The sequence below is a fragment of the Aythya ferina genome, assembly GCF_964211825.1.
Source record: "Aythya ferina genome assembly, chromosome: 1".
NCBI lineage: Eukaryota > Metazoa > Chordata > Aves > Anseriformes > Anatidae > Aythya > Aythya ferina.
In genome coordinates, this window is record NC_140296.1 from 163,000,748 (window position 1) to 163,019,963 (window position 19,216).

The 19,216-nt window shown below is 45.4% G+C and overlaps 1 protein-coding gene across 1 annotated transcript in view; it reads left to right on the forward strand.

Moving 5' to 3' along the window:
* The window catches only part of FAM234B (family with sequence similarity 234 member B), a 21,369-nt gene continuing 2,153 nt past the window's right edge, over positions 1–19,216 (forward strand). Inside the window, exons 1-12 of the mRNA XM_084505996.1 lie at positions 1–143; positions 5,587–5,979; positions 6,918–7,016; positions 8,959–9,147; positions 10,664–10,794; positions 11,472–11,619; positions 11,978–12,119; positions 12,781–12,924; positions 16,270–16,351; positions 16,578–16,733; positions 17,342–17,459; positions 18,593–18,819. Of these exons, the coding sequence (XP_084362122.1) occupies positions 107–143; positions 5,587–5,979; positions 6,918–7,016; positions 8,959–9,147; positions 10,664–10,794; positions 11,472–11,619; positions 11,978–12,119; positions 12,781–12,924; positions 16,270–16,351; positions 16,578–16,733; positions 17,342–17,459; positions 18,593–18,819 (1,866 nt within the window). The 5' untranslated portion in view covers positions 1–106. The remainder of the gene's footprint in view (positions 144–5,586; positions 5,980–6,917; positions 7,017–8,958; positions 9,148–10,663; positions 10,795–11,471; positions 11,620–11,977; positions 12,120–12,780; positions 12,925–16,269; positions 16,352–16,577; positions 16,734–17,341; positions 17,460–18,592; positions 18,820–19,216) is intronic.

Sequence of the window (19,216 nt, forward strand, 5' to 3'; positions counted from 1 at the left end):
CCGGTCCTGGCCTGGCAGAGACCCTCGGCAGAACTACATTCCCCAGCGTGCCGCAGGAGGGAGCAGGAGGCAGCGGGCGGCGCGCCTGCTCACTGCGCTCTCCACCATGGCCACGGTGCTGTCCCGGGCGCTGAAGCTGCCGGGTGAGGGGCTGCGGCCGCGGCCGGCCGGGAGGGAGCGCGGGGCCGGGCCGGGATGGGCCGGGGCGGGCCGGGGGCAGCCGCGCCCGCGGCCGGTCCTGCTCCTGCTCCCGGCGTGGTGGGGAAGGGGCCGGGGCTGCGGGCGCTGCGGGGGCCTCCTGCGGGACTGGGGCTGGCTGCGGGGGGCGTAGGGCTCCAGGCAGCCTCGCAGTGCCCTGCCCGAGGCCCTCCTGCCGGTTTTACCCCAAAAAGGCAAAGGGCAGGGGTTGGGTACGTGTCGCTGAGCGTAGCCAGGTGGGTGTTCAGGGTCTGCCTCGCTCTTCTGCGTAGTTCCTGGCCGGAGATGTTGAGCGAGATGAAAGGATATGGGAACATAAGGGACTATTGTGCTGGGAGCCAGATCTTCCAAAGATAAGGCAGCCAGCAGCAGTCCAACCATTCTCTTTGGCATGGATATTATGGGTTATCAGGGTACATTGCTAAACCACGCCTTGAGTTTGCTAGGTGCTGTTGAAAGCACTGGCAGGACTCTGCAGGGGACGCTGCCAAAGCACCTGGCTCCATTACCCCAATGGCAAGGTGCCTCGGTGCCCCTCCTGGCCACGTCTTGCCTTCAGAACAGCCATGGGACAGAGGCTCCTTCCCAAATCTGCACCCCAGTATGATCCCGCAGTGCCCCAATCCATGAAGCAGCATCCAGGGCAGGCAGTGCCTTCCTCCTCTGTTGGTCCAAGAAGGTCGCAGTAATGTCTGCAGGGCCCTTCCGGCCTGCCTTTGGTAACCCACAGCAGTGCTCAGTAGTTTTGTATTTACATCAGGCCTGTTTGGTCTCACACACAGATTCACTTGCTACTCCATTTCTTCTTGGTTTCATGAGACTGTTGTTCCTGGCAGCAGGAAAGAATCGATTTTACGTGAAGTTTATTTAGGACAAATGCAAACTGGTGTGTGTGTCTATTGGTGTGTGACCACTGGGAAACTGTACAGTAACAAGGACAAATCTCTCTTGGGATCTCTGGCACTAGCAAGAGCTATTTGAGATCTGCCATTGGGAGGCACTGATTTGGGAAAAGAGCACAGGCCTTGTAGCTACAGTGAGGAAAATGGTTCTTGTATCAGTCCTTAGGTGAAACTGCATGAATCATACTTTGTTCATGTGGTTAACTCCTGAAAAATGTAGCTTTCGACAGCAGTGAAAAAGCAGAAAGCCTATTGCTAGAGCTGTTTTTTCTGCTGCATCTCATTAAATTAATTACATCAGTATGTGGCAACTTACTTCCCTATGGGCTGAGAGATATGTCTGCAGTACCCAATGACTGGTGCCTGCCAACTGCAAAAAAAACAAAAGAATAAACAGAAGCCTGAAGCGAGTACAAAGGATACTGGAACCAGTGTGTCATCATTGGAATAATGCGCTGAAAATTGCACTTGTCTGAAGTCCAAGGTTTGCTCTTTTCACTCTAAAGTAGATGCAGAAAAAAGCATTTCTAGTAAGTCAAGAAAGAAAGAAATATGACAATTTAATAGCTTTCAAGGCATCAGCACTAGCAATGAATATTTCATTATGAGCAGGACCTGATTTAACACGGATCACCTCACAGGTGCCTCCTTTCCAAGCTGTAGCACAATTCATCTTTTCTTCTGTGGGAGGTCACATTCTACTGCTGCAGCAGTCACAAGAGCAGCCTGTGCAAAAAGTACTGTCAGGCAAATGCATGGTGATTTTCAAATTAGTAAAGTGCATTTTGGAGTCCTACTGCCCTTGGAAGTTAACAAGCTTGGGGCATTTTCTTTCTCTTCTGCCTTGGAAAATCTCCTTCTTTGGTATTTGCTTTTTCTATCAGTGATTAAAAAAAAAAAAAAAAAAAAAAAAAAGAGTATCATTACTGATAATTTATCCACAGACCACAACCAGCAGTTCCCCTGGTTGTTTGTAACCACAGGCCACTGACTGGGAACCTCTGTTTTATCATTAGTGTCATGAAAAAAAACACACACAAATACCAGTTAGGTGAGGTCAGGAGGGAAGCTGTTCATTAGCCACAGGTGAAAATGCAGATCAGTAGAGAAGCTGACTGCTGAGGAGAGTACTGTCCCAGTAGAGTGGGTGCAAAGTTTATATACACTTAGGGACACTGTGCAAAAGGTAGATAACAGAATGTGAGTTACACAAGTCTATTACATGTCCAAGGCCCCCGATCTGCTGCAGGCTCGTCTGGCGTCTGTTTTATTTAGTGCAGGATTGTGACAGTTACACATTGATTATTGTTTCAGGAGATAGGGTGAGATCAAGAAGAGTTTGATCAAGAAGCTGACTTATTTTTACTTGCACAGTGGAAAGTAGAAACTGCACAGGAATACTGGATTTTCTGAGAGCTCATCGCTTAAAACAATGGCAGCTTCAGCAATCTCTCGATGGACAAACTGCCTTCCCCCTGCCTGAGCCTCTGTGCTGACCAGAAAGGAAAAAAATTGAGTCTGAAGTCAGTGAGCACTTCTTAGTAAATGATAATTCTCTAAATGATGTGAGTGGCCTTGTTTTCACAAATCCTACTGCTATTTAGGTCTCTCTGTACTTTTCTGTTTAAAAATCTTGGAGCAATCAGTGGAAACCTGGTGTGGCATCCTTCCTTCCCGCGGCAAGTGACCTGAAACTCAGGTGAAGAGTCACGTCCCTTCTGCTCTTTCTCCAGCCAGGTGAATCCAGAGTTACTTACTCATTGCACTGCAGAACAGCCTCAGGAGGCTGGGCTGAGCATGTGCACGCCAGATGTGTTCCCAAAGCACTGACAGATCGTTTGTTAGGGTATTTTTGGAGCAGTGGGAGATAAGCATGTGAATCCTCTGAGGTTAGATACACACTTGGGTTTCCTATGGGCTAGGTGAGTGCTCCAGCAGCCTGTGTTAAAGGGCAGTATCTTCTCTCCTTGTGGTTTAAAAAAACCTCATCAGGGCATTTTATGCCTTGTAAGAATCTCAATTAATCTTTATTTACCTGTATAGTAGCTGTTTTCTAACATCTGACAAGTGGATTGGGATTCTTACTTGGTTCTCAGCAGGAACGGTGTTCCTGTCACAGAACCTCTGTGGTGGCTGACATGACTGTCCATGTTCCCAGCATCTCGGTCCCAGGCAGCACAAGGAGTGGGTGAGCCATAGTTTCAAGGTCCTTTCTGTTTTCTAGAGATCCAAAGCAAAACCATAGCAGATAAAGCTCATTCCTGCCAATACTTTTAGTTGCTCCAAGGATGAGCAACAAATTTTAGTCTTCTGGGTCCACTGTCTGGAATTAAAATAACTAAGGAAGTCACAGTCTATTTGAAGTGTAAGCATGCTGTTGTACTCAAAGTACACCAGGGTTCAAAATCGGGAGCAGTCTGGCTAACATCAGAACTGTCTACCTTTGACTTCCCAGGCCAAATATTTGAAATACCATTTACTCTTGGGTCAGCAGCATTTAGTTTTAATACCACTGTGACCTGGATCAAGCTGGCACATCTGGATTTGTAGTGTGATGCTGTAAATACCCTGCCAGTGAGTCCTCCGTGGAACTCCTTGGTTTTGCTGAATTCTCTTTTAGCAGCGTAGCACAATCCTACTGCATAGACGGCTGGGAAACTCACACAGCTTGCACACTGCAATCTCCAAGCAGAGAGCTGTGTGCCACTGAGGTCAGGCCAAGACTTTCCCTGAAATGCATACACTTTGAGTGCATGTTATTTCAGGGCAGAACTATGTCAAACAACGCAGTGTCTCACAAGGATACACAGTCCCATAGGAATGCAGTGCTTTTTAGCTGAGTGCTCTACTGCTTTTTTGAGTGGGTTTGTGCACCAGAGTGTTTTAATGGGAGTCCTACGTGGAAGCACGTGGTTCAGAAAGGAAGGGTCTGATTTAGACGTATGATCTGTTGGGATATCTTTATTTCCCTCTGATCAGTATGGGTGGCTTGCCCTGGCTGCTCCTCTTACTGTGAGGCTTTTGACCTGTATTGGGATTGACTGTTTTTCTTAAATCTTAACTAAATGTTACAATACCTGTTTAACCGTGGGTCTGCCTTTTACAGGAAAAACAGAAGTAAGGCATATTATCTTATGCAGTAAGAATAACCATGAGAGTCCTTAAATTTCCACTCAGTAGAGCCTTTCTGTTATCTTAGTGTCTGAGAATAGTTATAGCTTGTGTTTTTTTTTCCCGTTATTTATGCCTTGCATGTATCCCTTCAGGCATCTCCAGGCACAAGTTAGCTCTTGTCTCAGGTCAGCTTTAGGCAAAGGGAAATGAGATAGATACCTGGGATAACAAAATCCCAGCTTGGAATAGGAGAGAGAAAGAAACAGACCGAAACCCTTTAAACATCCAAGCAGCGGCCATGGCTCCATGCCCAGCCCAGTGGCTGGGGGCAGCTCCCTGAGATGCGCTCCTGCACTCATAGCTCAGAGCCTGAGGCTGTGTGGATCTCACCTGCCCCCATGACCAGATGGCCCTGGCCTTAAGCCAGCAGGTAGCACCAGGCTCTGCCCCTGCCCTCATCACACTCCCTGCGGCTGGCAAGGGCTTGGGGGAGAAGTCATCCATGTGTCAGGCATCTGTGGTGCAGGGGCAGGAGCTGGGAAGGCTCCAAGAGCTTGGCTAGTTTCTTGTACCACCACCTGAAGGCATCAGCACTATGGTGTCTATCTCAGCAAGGCCGGGCACAAGCTGTCAGCTGAGGTGGGAGCAGGAGCAGAGCAGGAGTGCTGGTTTCCCACTGTAGCGGCTGGCTGAGCCATGCAGAGAAGGTGGCGTCTCAAAGGAGCATCCCTGATCCCTTCAGACACCAGGATATACTGACCCAACAGGCCAAAATCACTTACTTTGCCATAATCTTCATGGAGTTGATACCCATTTTTGAAGACAAACCTTTCACAGAGCTTCATCCCAGCTGAGACCCTTCCATCCCTCATGAAGCAGGACAGCAAATACACCACACCAGAAGGCAGCAGTGCTGCTTGGACCGGGAAGAAGAAGCAGGGGAAAAATGAGTTGCAGATGATGTCCCCCTTGGGGGACATAGCCTACAAGTGAAGAGGGGCTGTGTTGGGATTAGGGTTTGGCAAATGCTAAAGGAGTTCAGTCTGAAGTCAAGAGAGTGTTGCAGTTTAGGTACTCAGAGGACTAAGCACGATTCATGTCCATGTAGCTCACTACCAAACAGGAAAGTATACATGCATACTTGTATCTATGTATGTGTATAGATATTTTATATATATATATATGCCTTTATCTTGGGGAAATAAATGGTTGGCATCACTTCTCCTGTAGCTCCTACTCCAAAACCTGGACCCTGTCTTTTCTCTCACAGCTCTCACTGGGATCTCACCTGGCTCACTGTAGCCTTTTCTCCACTGAAATCCTGAAAAAGCAAGGAGCTAATGCTTTATTGTCTGTCTCCATCTCTCCTCAGGAAAGAAGAGCCCGGACCTCCGGGAGTACGATCCCCTCACTCAGGCTGATAGTGATGAAAGCGAAGATGACCTCGTACTCAACATACAGAAAAACGGGGGTGTCAAGAATGGAAAGAGCCCCCCTGAGGAGATGCAGGATCCTGACTCCGATGTGGAGGTTGGGATGACAAAGCAGCGCACGTCAGAAAGCGCGCCTGAGGGTTATCCTGCAGAGGCGGCTGGGAGCTTGGAGCAGAAGGCTGCTCCCTCCCTCATGCCATACCTGCGCACAGCGGTCTTTTTGCTCACTGTGGTGATCTCGATGATTCTTGTTTTGGTGTGCGCGTTTCTCATTCCCTGTCCCCCTAGGGATTTGCATAACACCTGGAACCGCAACCTAGGTCAGGGAACAGGTGAGAAAGCCCCAGGAACAGCATCTGGCGTGGGGGAGGTGGCAGCTCCCAGGCTGGGCATCGGCGGGAGAGACCTATCTGGGAGAGCCAGCTCAGAGCAGAGACCCTTCCTCACCACTGCAGATCCTTCAAGGTAATAGACAGGCAGCTCTGTCCTGCTTGTTCTTCAAGCTGAAGCCTGCAAAATCTGGCTCCAGTAGCTAACAGTACCACAAAATCTTGTTTCTGTCAACACCGAAAAGCATTTTGACTCTTCTCCCATCCTACCTTTTTGTCTGGATGGTGTGCTCTGTTTCAGATACAGATGGCCCAGCCCACCTTAAAACATAGTGCCTCCCTCTCTAGACCCTGGGTTGTACCAGCACCTCTACACTGAAGTGTGTGGGAGTGTTTGGGAAGAGACAGATAGAAATCTTTGTGTCTCCTGACTGGCTCAACTAACCTTATTTCTTTTGTCTTGCCCTGCTTGAATCTTTAAATCAACATTTGGGATCTTTTTGCCAACTTACACAGGCCACTGATAACATTTCTGAAGTATCTCCCGTTCTGACCTCTGAAGTAAAGTAACAGTAGTTTGTGAAATAATTTCTACCAGGTCTAGATATGTCTCTCCCTCCTTGCTTTCTGCCCCTGGCTTCCAAATCTAAGCTCTTCATAAGATGTGTGTCTCCCACATCACCTCAGAAAGTGAAGTGGGAAACAGATATCTTTTTCTGTCAGTTCCTGTATTTTTCCCTTTCCTTCCTCTGTCTCAGATGCTACATTTCTGCCTTTCCATGCAGTGAAAGATCTAGCTGTGGTGGGAGCTGTCTGGCATTACTGCTTCCCTAGCAGACTCCATGAGTCTGTTTTTTGTGCCAGCCTTCTGCTCCCAGTGTGAAGAGTGGGCTGAGTGGCTGCTCTGTCAGCAGCGCGGTGGTTCTCTGTGACTGTTGCAGGTGGAGTGTTATCCCCACTGGAGCTGTGTGATGTGAACGGCGATGGGCTTCCTGACATCCTCATCGTCTTCACAGCCTTGATGAATGCCAGTGTCATGGGTAAGCACCACAGTTCCTTCCACTCCCCTTTCTGTACTTGTCAGTACAAACCTTGGTATATTCGTCTAGTGCATGGGAAAAGTCCGTACCCCTACAAATCCACCTTGTTGTTTCTTTCATTAACATGGCTTCTGTTCTGTGACTGTGCTTTGTCATGCTGTTCATTATTTTCCTTGCAAGCCTCTACTCCAGTACCTGTTCTCAGCCAGTCAGTCACCCATTTCCCCTCATCTCATCTTGGGGCAAGTCCATCTCTTTGTCCTGTACTTGTGCACACTTGGCTTGAGGGCAGAGATAAAGCAATCAGAAAGCACTGCACTACAAATAGCAATTAGAAATAAGGCGTTATTTTTCCCCCTTTGCTAATTCTCAAAGCTCTTAACAAAAAAGCTCTGTCTCTATACCTCCATTTTACAGATAGGGAGATGGAAGCACAAAGAAGGGAAGCAGCTTGACAAAGATCATAGACAGGATTCAGTAGTAGTCTGGACTCTTTCCTGATCTGTGATCTGGTCTCCTGGCCATTGCTAAGGGTAGCTGGCAATAGGAACAGTGATGACAGACTGACTGCTTGAGTGCTCTGATTCTTCTGAGCTAGCTCACTGCTTGCCAACAGGGAGCGTTATGGATTTTCTTCCCTGGAGCTGCTCTGATTCCCTGTCTTCCCCGGGGCCAAAGAGGGCTGTACAAACTTCTTTTATTGCAGTGATTCTGTTGTTTTTAGAGCAGCTGCAGGTTGGTGTTGGAGGAAATAGCCCCACCTTGCTGCCTTTTTCTCCATGTCCCTCCATATCCCTACCAGGCTCCAAATGTTAATTCATGTACAATAAATTGGCTGATGGTGGGGAAGCTTCTGTGCTTGACTGTTTAGCAGGGATCACCCTTCTTCGTTCTGGTGGCTGCTTAGAATAGGTTCTGGTGCACCAAGCTGTGACATTGTTAGATATTTAACCAGCTTATACACACAGCAGTTGTGAGCTGCATTGAAGAATTAGGTGTTCTAGATCCCTGCCAACCCAACAAAAAGAATTGATCCGTAGCGTGAGCCATATGATTTTCAGTTTGAGAAGAGGGTAGGTTTAGATTTAGAGGGTGGGCTCAGACTTGATTTTAGCCAGTGGCCCAGATACACTCTCCGTGTAGTCAGGTCATGCTGAGTTTTGGCAGTAAGACGGGAGCCAACAGGAACTGTTGTTATCTTGAAATGTATGGGAGTTCATCTTAAGTTGTGGTATGAATGTCCAGGGTGGAGATTGCAGTAACCACAATTGTATCTGAGGAGAGGCTGAGCTAAAAGTTGTTGGCATTTGGAATCAGAGCCAATAGTCTATTGAAACAGCAGCATAGGACGCCTTTTCTCACTGTTATTTTGTGCTAACTGGTGAATCAGGAAAAGACCCTGAGTTACACCAATTTGTTGCATTCAGTCTGTTTTTCACAGCAACAACAAAAAAAGTTGGAAAACAAAGGAAAAAGCTCTCAGATTGTCAGTCACTTTCTGGTGCCCCAGAATTACAGACAGCCCAGACCTTCCACATGAGGTGGCAGCTGCCTTGGGAGTCACTTAAGACATCCCCTCAGTGGTGTCCATTGGCTTAAGGAAGAGGGGATCGGAAGGGTCAGTCTGGTTTGACAGCAATGTGTTTCACACCAGGAAGTCAGCACAGCTCAGCAGGTTGTCCCCAAGAGGAGCTTGGTTTCTCTGTGCCCACCTGGCCACATTTCTTGCAGTGTGCTCAGGTCACTGCTAGGCTCTGCAGGCAGAGAGACTAATCCAAAGGGTGGGATCTGACCTTTACTTTAAGACAGTGTGGAGATAACTGGCTTGAGCCACTCAGCTTCAGGAGGTGGAGCTGGAACTTAAGCACAAGGACCAAAGACACTATGAAGATAGCCTTTGAAGCCAAGGGATTTCACTTTCTCTCTCTCCTGTCTCTTCCAGGTGTCTCTAGGCCCTCTGTGACTGTGGTGGCCCTTTCTGGTATGAATGGTAGCACTCTATGGTCCATCCAGCTTCCAGAGGAGACCCGGAGTGTACAGTGCAAAGGGTTGTCTCTGGGGGCACCAGGAGAGCCCACCTGCCTTGTGACAGGAACATCTAAATTCCTCAGCCTTCTCAGCGCTTCCACAGGTAAAGGCAATTACTAGCATGTTAGAAAGATGCTGCTGCTTTTGCCTTTCTTTTGAAGGGCCAATAAGCACGAGTGATTCAGTGTTGGCACTTTGTGCTGGCTGTTATCTAGTGACACACAGGAAAGAGTGAAAGCACTAATAAGTTTCTAGTTACAAAGGGTGAGAGAGACAGCAGACCATTGCCACTCTCTGGTAGCATCTCCATCCTACCATCTCAGAGCATTTCAAAGTGTTAATCTTATCTGTTCATCTGTAATAGCTGCGTGGCATAAAGGATATGTAAGGTCTGTTTTCATCTACAATGAGCTGTTAGTACAGCTCTGCACCTACGTAGCAGCACTGGGAAGCTGAGCACCAGATCGAGAAGTTACACAGAGACATATGCTACAGCTAGTAAACCCATCAGAGAAATTAGGCCCATAGAAAAATTGATTAAATATGAATGAATATTGCATTTTTAATCACATGGTCATGTGCATCTCCATTCTCTGATTGCTGCTTGTTCTGCCACATTAATTCACTGACAGAAATATTGATAGGTAACTATAGGAGAATGATTTTGGAATCAGAACAGAGGATGGAGAGAGACAAGAAACTTTGGGTGTAAGTGATAGATTCAGTCAATGAGCAGCAGTACTTACCTTTCAAATATTTTTAGGGACCATATCATGTGCACGGCTCCGTGTTTGCATCATGAGGACCACAGGCTGTCTCCTTTACCAGCAGTAGCAGCTTTAATAATGTACACTAGTGTTTGCAGGTCTGGCCTTTGGTTTCCTTTGTCATGCAAGGATGAACCATATCCTACACAGCAGTAGCAGCAGCAAAGCATTTTTAAACTGGTTTGAAAAATGGAAGTGCTGGCAAAAGACTTACAAATAAGTAAAAGCATCACATTCCATTTTGCCTTTTTTGGCGTTCATCTGCCAATTTGCAAATCAGGTTTTACTGAGTTTCCAGCTGGGTCCATGCTGGACTGCTGAACCATTTGACATCATGTCTGCTAACATGCTTTCACCCTGAGGTGGAGTGAGCATGCTATGCTGGAGTGGCTATTTGCTGCTGGGAATTTAACTGAAACACAGATTTGCACTTTGAATATCAGAACTGCCCATCTGTTCCCTTTCCTGGCATCCACCTACAGGCTTTACTGCTGACTGCTGTCCTGCAGACCAGCACCACTCCTATTTAAGTTCTCCTTCCAAGAGTGAACCTCAGATATTCCCTGCTGTTTCAGGAAGCTTGTTGGGCTCAGGTCTGTGTAGAGAGATGCAGAGAAGGAAGCACAGCAGGACGAAGGCATGTCTCAAAGCCAATCTGAAGAAATGCTAGGGGAAGAACTCTACTTCCCACTGCATGTTGTCCCAGTCTGAATGCTTTTCTTCCCTTTTCTCCAGGAATGGGGAAGACAAGCTCTCTTATTCTGTCCTTCACATAGGTTTTGAGGAACTTGCTGGGGATGCCCACTGGTTCCCCAAGTGCTGCAGGTCTCTCTGGTCCTGTTCTTCCCACAGGCAAGACCATCTGGACACTGAACTCCATCCACCTTTCTGATGGGATCCTGGCTGCACCGGCTGCAACTCTTCCGGATGTAGATGGAGATGGCGTTAGAGATATTGTTGTTCTGGCTCTCAAAGAGACACAGGTACAGCATGTCCCTGCTACAGGTCTGAAAGGACCTTAACTGCTTAGAGGAAAAACAGGGACCCTTGATGTGGAAAGGTTATAACAGGCGATACAAGAGCTCCTAATTGTTGTTCCCTTAGATTTCTTTGAAAAACGCCTTCTTTCTTTCAGTGGCTCAGAGCAGTGAGATCAAGCAATAATGACACTACCTGCATTTCTTATCAGCTGCAAATGAACAGAAGGGTCATTATTCACTCCTGGCTGAGACTTGAGAACTATCTTTTTCTGCTCAGTGAATGCTTGTTTTGAAGTGAGTGTTTAGCAGCATTGTAGGAAGTCATGTTGAGTTAGATCCCTGGAGAAAGGAGCACTCAGCTTATCCAGAGGCAATAAGTACTTGTGTGATGAATTTAAGTGCAGATTTCCTCTATGCTCACATCCCCGTGATTCTAGCATTGCTGTTGTTAGAGGAGTCTGTTTCTTTGAAGTCCCTTCCATCTTTGATGCTTTTGCAGACAAGAGAAAACCATGAATGTAAGACTCCCAGGAAACCAAACTGAGCAGAGACACCACTAGTTAGACCTTGCTGTGGATGGAAAAGGCAGCAGAGCTTCATGCTGTGGGCACCAGGAAAGATTCTGAGAGTACAAATGCATGAAATCACTGCCAGAAATCTCTACATCTCTCTCTTTGCAGCCTGATGTGTTTTTCGTCTTGGTGTCAGGAAAGACCGGGACTGATTTGGGTGGGCCTGTGAAGTACAGCATCAATGGAGAAGGGAAAGTGATTGGTCCTCAAGTCCATATCACCAGCCGGGGAGCCATCTACATCCTGTTTGGTTTTGGTAAGACACACCTAGCCTCTCCAATACTTCTCCTTACTGAGAAAACATTTATTTTACCAGAAGTGGCTCAGAGAGTGCCTGGGTTGTCTGCTCCATGCTTTGCAATGTAAAATCTGGAAGTAGACAGCATGAGAGAGAGTCTCACTGCCATGATGTGAAAGAGTACCAGTGCCTGAAATATCTTGGAGTTTTCCAAAGCCAGCTCATCATGGCACATAATTCCAAGGAACTTTCAGCTCTTTTTTTGCCTTCTACTTCATGTGGCCTTTTACCACAGCTACAGTGGTCCAAAGGACCCTCTGTACTATCACACAATTAACCTTTGCAGGCATGACTTCATTTTTACTTTTCCTGGCAGGTAATGTCCAAGCAGTTGCCCTGAGGGATATCTTTACCCAAGCCAGAAACCGGGACAGCTTTCCTGCAATGCTGCAGCAGGAGGAGCCAGAGTGGGAAAAACGAAGATCTGTAAACCTGTCAGAGCTCATTGACATTTACAGGTAGGAGATAAACTGGTCATCTTGCTTCTGCTGGAAGAGGTAGGGGAGGGTGAGCGCCTTTTAGTGCTCCTAGACACGTTCCCTGCTACTTCAATATTGTCTTTCATTGCATCCTTGATAACAGCACTCTAGAGTACATTGTTTCCTCCCTGTCCTGTGGTTGTCCTAGAAAAAGAAATACAAAGTATGATAAAATGGACTCTTTTGCTTCTTCTGCTCCTTGTACCTTTCTTCTGCCTCCTGTGCATTTCTGGAGGAAAAAACATAGTGTTTCCAGCTAATAGAGTCCTTTTGGGAAGCCCAGCCCCTGTACAGCATTGTGGGCCAGGATTTCACAGCCCCTTCTCCATTACTGGCAAATTGTGGTCAGGGTCAGCCCAGTTAGGAATAAAGGGAAGGAACAAATGTGAGCCTCCACAGTCTGTGCTTTTTATAGTAACTCAAGATGTTCAGAAGAGCCCAGACCTGAATTTAGCCTGCTTATTTAGCCTGCTTAGAAACCCACAACAGGAAGCTAAGCTCCATCAGTGGGGAAAAGATGGGCTTCTCCAAGAATAGTTCAAATTTTAGGTAGCATGAATTGTTATGTGGACAAGCAGGTAATGCTGAGATGCGGGAATACAAGCCTAGGAATCTTCTCTCTGCTTTCCATTTGTCCCAGTGGGGGTGTTGAATTCCTGCAGATGATGAAGACACCTGACACAAACTGCAGCAACCTGCTCATCACCAGCAAAGAGGGCTTGATCCTGCTACAGGGACAGGACCTGGAGCCCCGTTGGACTCTGGAAATGCAGAATATCAGCAGGTTACGTACTGGGAACATTTTTCTTTCCTGTATCTTTCTGTTCTATTTTCTGCCTTTCACCTTCAAGCACATGTTTTCCTTGGAAAGCAATCAAGTCCAAAAAAAACAAAGTCCATAGGGAAATCTAAGAACTGGGGGCATGTGGATACATTGCTGAGCAAACAAGGAGGGCAAAGAAAGCAAAGAGCAGAAGACATGAAATCTTTTGAGCTGTGTGCTCATATATGAAGGGCTTGATTCAGATACCCAGCACTGATGTCATGACTGCTGTGGCACTGAAGCTCAGGGGACTACCAGTGTGTGATTCAGCCCATCTGCTGTCCGCAGCTGCCACTTGCCAGCTCAGTGGAGAGGAGCAGGTGAATTAGTGTGTTAGCATCCAAGTCTTCAGAGAAGGTGTCTTAATATGTCCCACAGATATTAATATTCCTTGAAAGCTGGAAGTCATCACTCTGATGGCAGTCAGTCTATACTAAATGTAAACCTTAAAACAATATTGCTCATCTTCTTATTTCACACATGTAAATTAAGCAATTAGCTAGATCTAATAAATTGATAATAACCAGCAATTTCAGATTGCTCTGTATTAAATGTATGCAAAGAGCAGTTGGGCACAGTTCAAGGAAATTATGTTGGAAACAGATTGTTTGCTCTGCTGTCTGGAGGAAAGAAAGCAGCTCTCGTTGCAGTGTTACCTCTCAGCTCAGTGTTACCTGTCAAGAGCATCCTGAGAGCTGGTGGGTAACATAAGCAGTGGCTTTAGGCAATGGCTTATGGCTAGATCATCTTGCTGTGGGGAAAGGTGGTGGAGTAAAAGTATTTTTGGCCTAGAGTCTGCAGACTTCTGGATGTGTCTGGAATCTAGTTCAAAGAATAAATACATGCTGACTAAACAAAGCCAGTTCAAAGAAGCTGTAAAAGCAGGAATACTGAAGAAATTTCTAAATGGAAAAATTGTAGGGGGTTCAAATCAAAAAGGGCTGAAAACTGCTTTTCCTGTTCCATTCTCAGAATCACAGAATAATTGAGAATAGAAGGCACCTCTGAAGATTATCTAATCCAACCCTTCTCAAGCAGGTTCAGCTACACCGGGTTGCTCTGGGCTGTGTGCAGTTGGGTTTTAAATAGCTGTGAGGATGGAGACTTTGCAACCTCTCTGGGCAACTTGTATTTCAGGTTGCTGCACTCCAGCCATGTTTTTTCTGTTTCTGTGACATCCCAAGGGACAGAGTACAGTATGTGTACAGAAGCTGCCAGATAGGTCATTGAAAAATAATGAAAGCAATTCTTATTCAAGGCCACTGTGCTAAAGTCCTAGTCTGTCTGTTTTCTCAGAGTTAAGGGAGATAAAATCTAGTAGGTTGAATATAGTGTGCATTCATTTAAGATGGTATTTTTTATAGGACTTAGAGGTTCTGCCTAAGCAACACAGGGTGGGGAACCAATTCAGTTCAGAGGTGTCACAAGGGATTCAAACAGTCCCAAACTGTGATCATGTGATGCTGTGAAACCCGGGTCATCATCAGCCATAGTGTACAGAACCAGCTGAGAGCTCCCCTTTACTTGGGTAAACCTGCCTCAAGCTCCATCTTGCTCCAGCCAAGCTGACTAACTCCAACCTTTTGGGAGCATTCTCTGATAAAAACAGCCTGGCTGTTGCAAGTGTGCTGCATTTCCAAAGAGCTTTTGACAAGATCCCTGGAAAACCATAAAGGAGAACCAGTAGTCATAAAACAAGAGTGAAGTTCAGAGACCATGAAATTGAGTAAGCAGTTGAAAATTGTGTTGTAAATGGATGTTTCAGATGAGAGAGGATTAATAGCAGGTTGCTGCGGGGATTACTGTTGGGCAGGAGTAATTACCAGCCTTCTGGTTCATTTGAGAAAGTGCCCGTGGGATTTTTCAGTTGATGGTAGCATCTGAAATACATTTGCTTGTCTACGCTCAGTTTGTAGGATCAGTCACTGACTGTAGCCCTAAAGGGACATGAGATGTGTCATCTCAGGAGAGAGTTTAAGTTAATGCCCATAGGATAGAACTACCTACTACTTCTTTTTGATACAGGAGAGTTTTCAAGCTATGGGAGTATCCCAAAATACTGCCTTGGAAGCATTGGTTGTGGTTGCCAAAGGTGTCTGTAAAGTGAATTACATCGTTTGAAGCATTAAGTATACATAGTGAAGCCACTGCTGTACTGTGGCATTGCTGTTCAGGAGCCATTCTAGTCTGCACATTTTAAAGTGGAAGCTAAAAAATTTGGAGAAAAGGGCTGGAAAAGTGCTTTAGCATGGAAGATTTAAGTTAGTGGGCTTAGATCAAAGAGAAGCCTGAGAGGTGAGTTCATATGCGCATATAAGTCACAGGAACTAACAGATATTTTAATCTTGCCATAGCAAGAACAAGTGCCTTGGAGCAGAAGCCACTCATGTTCAAGAAAATGAAAATGTTTCTATGGATGGGATTAATCATTAGAACTGACTGCCACAAGAAGTGATGAATTTATCTCCTCTTTATATTTCTGTAGCAAGCCTCAGGGCTGGGTAGATCTAGTCAGACTCAGCCTACTGATACTTGCTTAATTGGATGAAATAGAGTAATCTGTCATAAATAAGAGGAGGGAGGGCATGGTGTGATCATCTCACCCTAAAATATATGATTCTGTGGTTTAAAGGAATCATTTATGCTTCTTAGAGCCTTATGTCCAACTGTGCTGAATTTAAGAAAGGCAGAGCTGAGACTCAGAAAGCCAAAGGCAAGTAAGACAGTTAGAAAAGAGTTACAATGGGAGATTCAAGTAGTAGTGTTATGTTGTCCGGAAGGGAAAGGATGGGAGGGGGCTTCATTTGAACTCCTGAAGGTTATAAAAAGGCTTGTAAAATCACCAACAGTAAGAAAGCAAGGATTCATGGGCTGACATTAATGATGCGGATGTTAAGAGCAACTTTACACAGCTAAGGCAGGCTGGGACATTCACTTTGAGCAGGAGGTCAAATCTGCTGATGAATTTTGAAAGGGTTAGGAATTTTTTTATGACCATAACAAAACTGTATGGGTTCTCATGCTAGGGAAAGGGACATAGAGTCTTGGGTCATAGACAGCCCTGCAAGAGTTGGCCCCAACACAGACAACTCTGAAGAATGGCTAACAAGCACAATGAGCTGCTTGATCATTTTTCACTTTTCTGATCCACCAACAAATGATTCCTGCCTGTAAGAACAGTTCTCAGTGGATGAAAGATTTTACTTAGTATTGCAAATCCTGCCTCTGTAAAAGGCAGAATGTACTATGAAAGCAATTCCTGCTTTTCTGACGTAGGGCTGAATGTTTCTTTGTCCAAATTTACAGCCAGCCTGTGCCAGGTTACTTCAGTGCTGATCAAACTCTGGACTTCATGCTGCAAGCACAAACTGGAGACGGGAACAAAAAGGTAAAACAAGAGGAGGCAAAGAGGGCAGTAGCAACATAGTGAGGGAGGCTGGGTTGGAAGGGGCAGTCATTCCCTACTCCTGGCTGTTCCCATTTCTGTGGCTGGCACTGGTCACTGTGTGGCCAGTCATGACAGGGAGCAGCACAGGCTGTGCCAGTGGAAGGAGACTCCCGTTATGATGATACCTGAACAACCACTGAAGCTATATCTCTTTCCCTGTTTTGAGGTGGTGGTGATAGATGGCAAATCTGGCATCCCTGTTTGGAACCAGGAACTCCCATGGCAGAAGCAGCAACTTGATGCACTGTCAGTCATGACTTTGGACAAGAAATCTGTTTTCCTCTTCTGGGCTGATGAAGCACAGCCTGTGTTACAAAGTCTGGTGAGCAACCATACTTTCTTCATTTTTAGGCTTGTCTGTGAGACACGCAATTTCTCTTTTATTTCTAATGCAATTTGACCTTAAACATACTATATGAGACTGCCAGGAACATCTTTTCTTCTTGGTTTGACACTCAGACCTCTCTGAGCCTGCACACAGGAGCTTATATGTGATTTCTCCTCCAAAAAGTTCCATTGACTTAAAACTCATTTGTTCAAAACCAAAATTTTCTGTGTGAATTTCACTTTTTTTTCCTGCAACATTGAGATTTTCTTACTGTGAATTTGTTCCCAGCCCTTGAGAGCTTCTTCTCAGCATGCAGGCACACAACTCAGCATGGAAACTCCAACTTTCAGACTGTAGCTTGGTCCATCAGCATGGCTTTCACAGAGCCAAATCTCAACTTTACCAAACGTAGTCTGGGAAGCAAATTCTGTTCCAGAAAGAAAACTTTCCAGGCTTTCAGCTCTGCAAAACCATTATTTTTTTGAATCTCTGAACCAAATGAAGTTAGTGCAGTGTCAGAAAACTTCTCTGTTTCTTTGGTAACACTAGATTGCTTTTTGCTAGCCATCTGTAACATTTTTGTCTGCCTTTCATTCCAACAGCAACCTGGTCCCAGATCTGAACGCCAAAGGCTGCACCACCTTTATCTCCTCCATCCTGTTTTCCCTACAGTCCTTTTGGACCTCACCAATGCAACAGACAAAGTCATTGCTTCAGCAAGTGAGTACAAATGGAGGAGAGACTGCATAGGCTAAAAGAAATAAGAGGAAGGGAGAGTTAGCTATGAGAAACAATATGGTATCATTTTGCCTACAGTAAATGTGTGTGATCCACCACACATAAGCCAGAGATGGGAAATCACATTGCTGTTCTTCCTGAAGGAAGGTCCTGTCCAACCTTTACTTTGTAAATAAAAGACCCACCAAGTTTCATTTACACATTTAAAAATGGGAAAGTCAGAGTTTGATTTCACACATGTTTTGTACCAGAGAAGTTCCCTTGCTTTCCATGGAGCTGTTTATTATTTAAGGCAGTGCATGAAGAATCACTATGGAACTTCTTTGTTACCTCAGATACACTTCTGCCTTTGTTGGCTGTGTTCTGCTCTCTGGGATAGCAGCTGTGTTGCTGTTTCCACTTTCTTTTTGAAAGTGAGAATCCAAAATATTTAAATGTGTGTTTTTAAGGAACAGTGGATCTAGATTTAATGTCTATACAAGATCATACAGTCCCTGTTGGATTTCCTTGCTTTTCTAAAGTAGTTCAATCAACAGCCGACTTGTTGGGCATGACAGGATGTGGGTTAAAAAATCTGAGTCCAGTTGACCAGGAAGCAGGGAGAAGATGCTACGTAGCAGTATGTTTAATCACAGTTGTATCAAAAAACACAGCTTGGTCAAAATAAATAGAAATCATTTTAGAGGGGTTTATTAGAAACTGGGATTTCTGAGATCTGTACATATCATTCTGTGGTGGCTGGAGTGAACAGACTTGCCTATGTCTTACCAATTTCCCATTCTGTAGAGGTAAAAATATCAGCTAACAGGAGTGGGAAGGAATGCTCTATTCAGGTGAACTGCATTAATTAAATATGTACATCTCACATGTCAAACTCAAACCAGCACCTGGAACGAAAAACTTCCATTTCTGATTTCCTTTTCAGTTTATTTACACAGAAATTTTTTAACTTAAAATTGTTTGCCCTAATGAACACATGAGCATGCAATTGGAAAATCAGAATATACCCTCAGTCCAGTGGATGTTTTGTCTGAGTAAAGAGGAGGGTTTCTTTTGGGAGAAGCATAATCATTTACTCCTTGCCAATATTTTCTCTCTCTTTTCTGATGGGCCAGTTGGAATTAACGATCTCCAGAAGGATGCATTTCACATCACTGTGACAACAACTGCAACCTCTGAAAAACAGCCAGGATTTCTCTCAGTCAGCAAGCTGGGCTTAAAGTGGGCCATGATGACTCAAGGTCGAATGGTGTGGCTAAAGGACTCCACCACTCCCAAAATCAGCCGTGGAGAAGTGAGGCGATTTCTTGCCCGGCTAAAATTTGTTGACTTTCCTCACAAGGTGAGATTGTGCAGGAATCTTTGATGAAATCCAGGTTGTTGAGGATGTCTGATCTCTTCTGTACAAGCACATTTAGGTGCTCTTTATAGGGTGGGATGCAAATTGACTGCAAGGTGACCACCTGCCCCTTTGGGCATAAGCTGGCCAGAGTATGAGGCCAAGCTGTAATTTTGACAGTTGGACAAGGAGAGGGATCTTAAAAAGAACCAGGGATGGTAATCATAAGGGACTGAGGGACTCTCAGAGGGAATGGATAAGTAGAACAGAAATCCCTTGTTTTGACATGGGCAAACATTAATCCTTTCTTTAGTGGTGCCGAGGTTCAGTTGCTCTCCCATGAATTACCAGTTCTATCTACCAGACTAGATGGTAATGGATTTTGGCTTTGTTTTTTGTT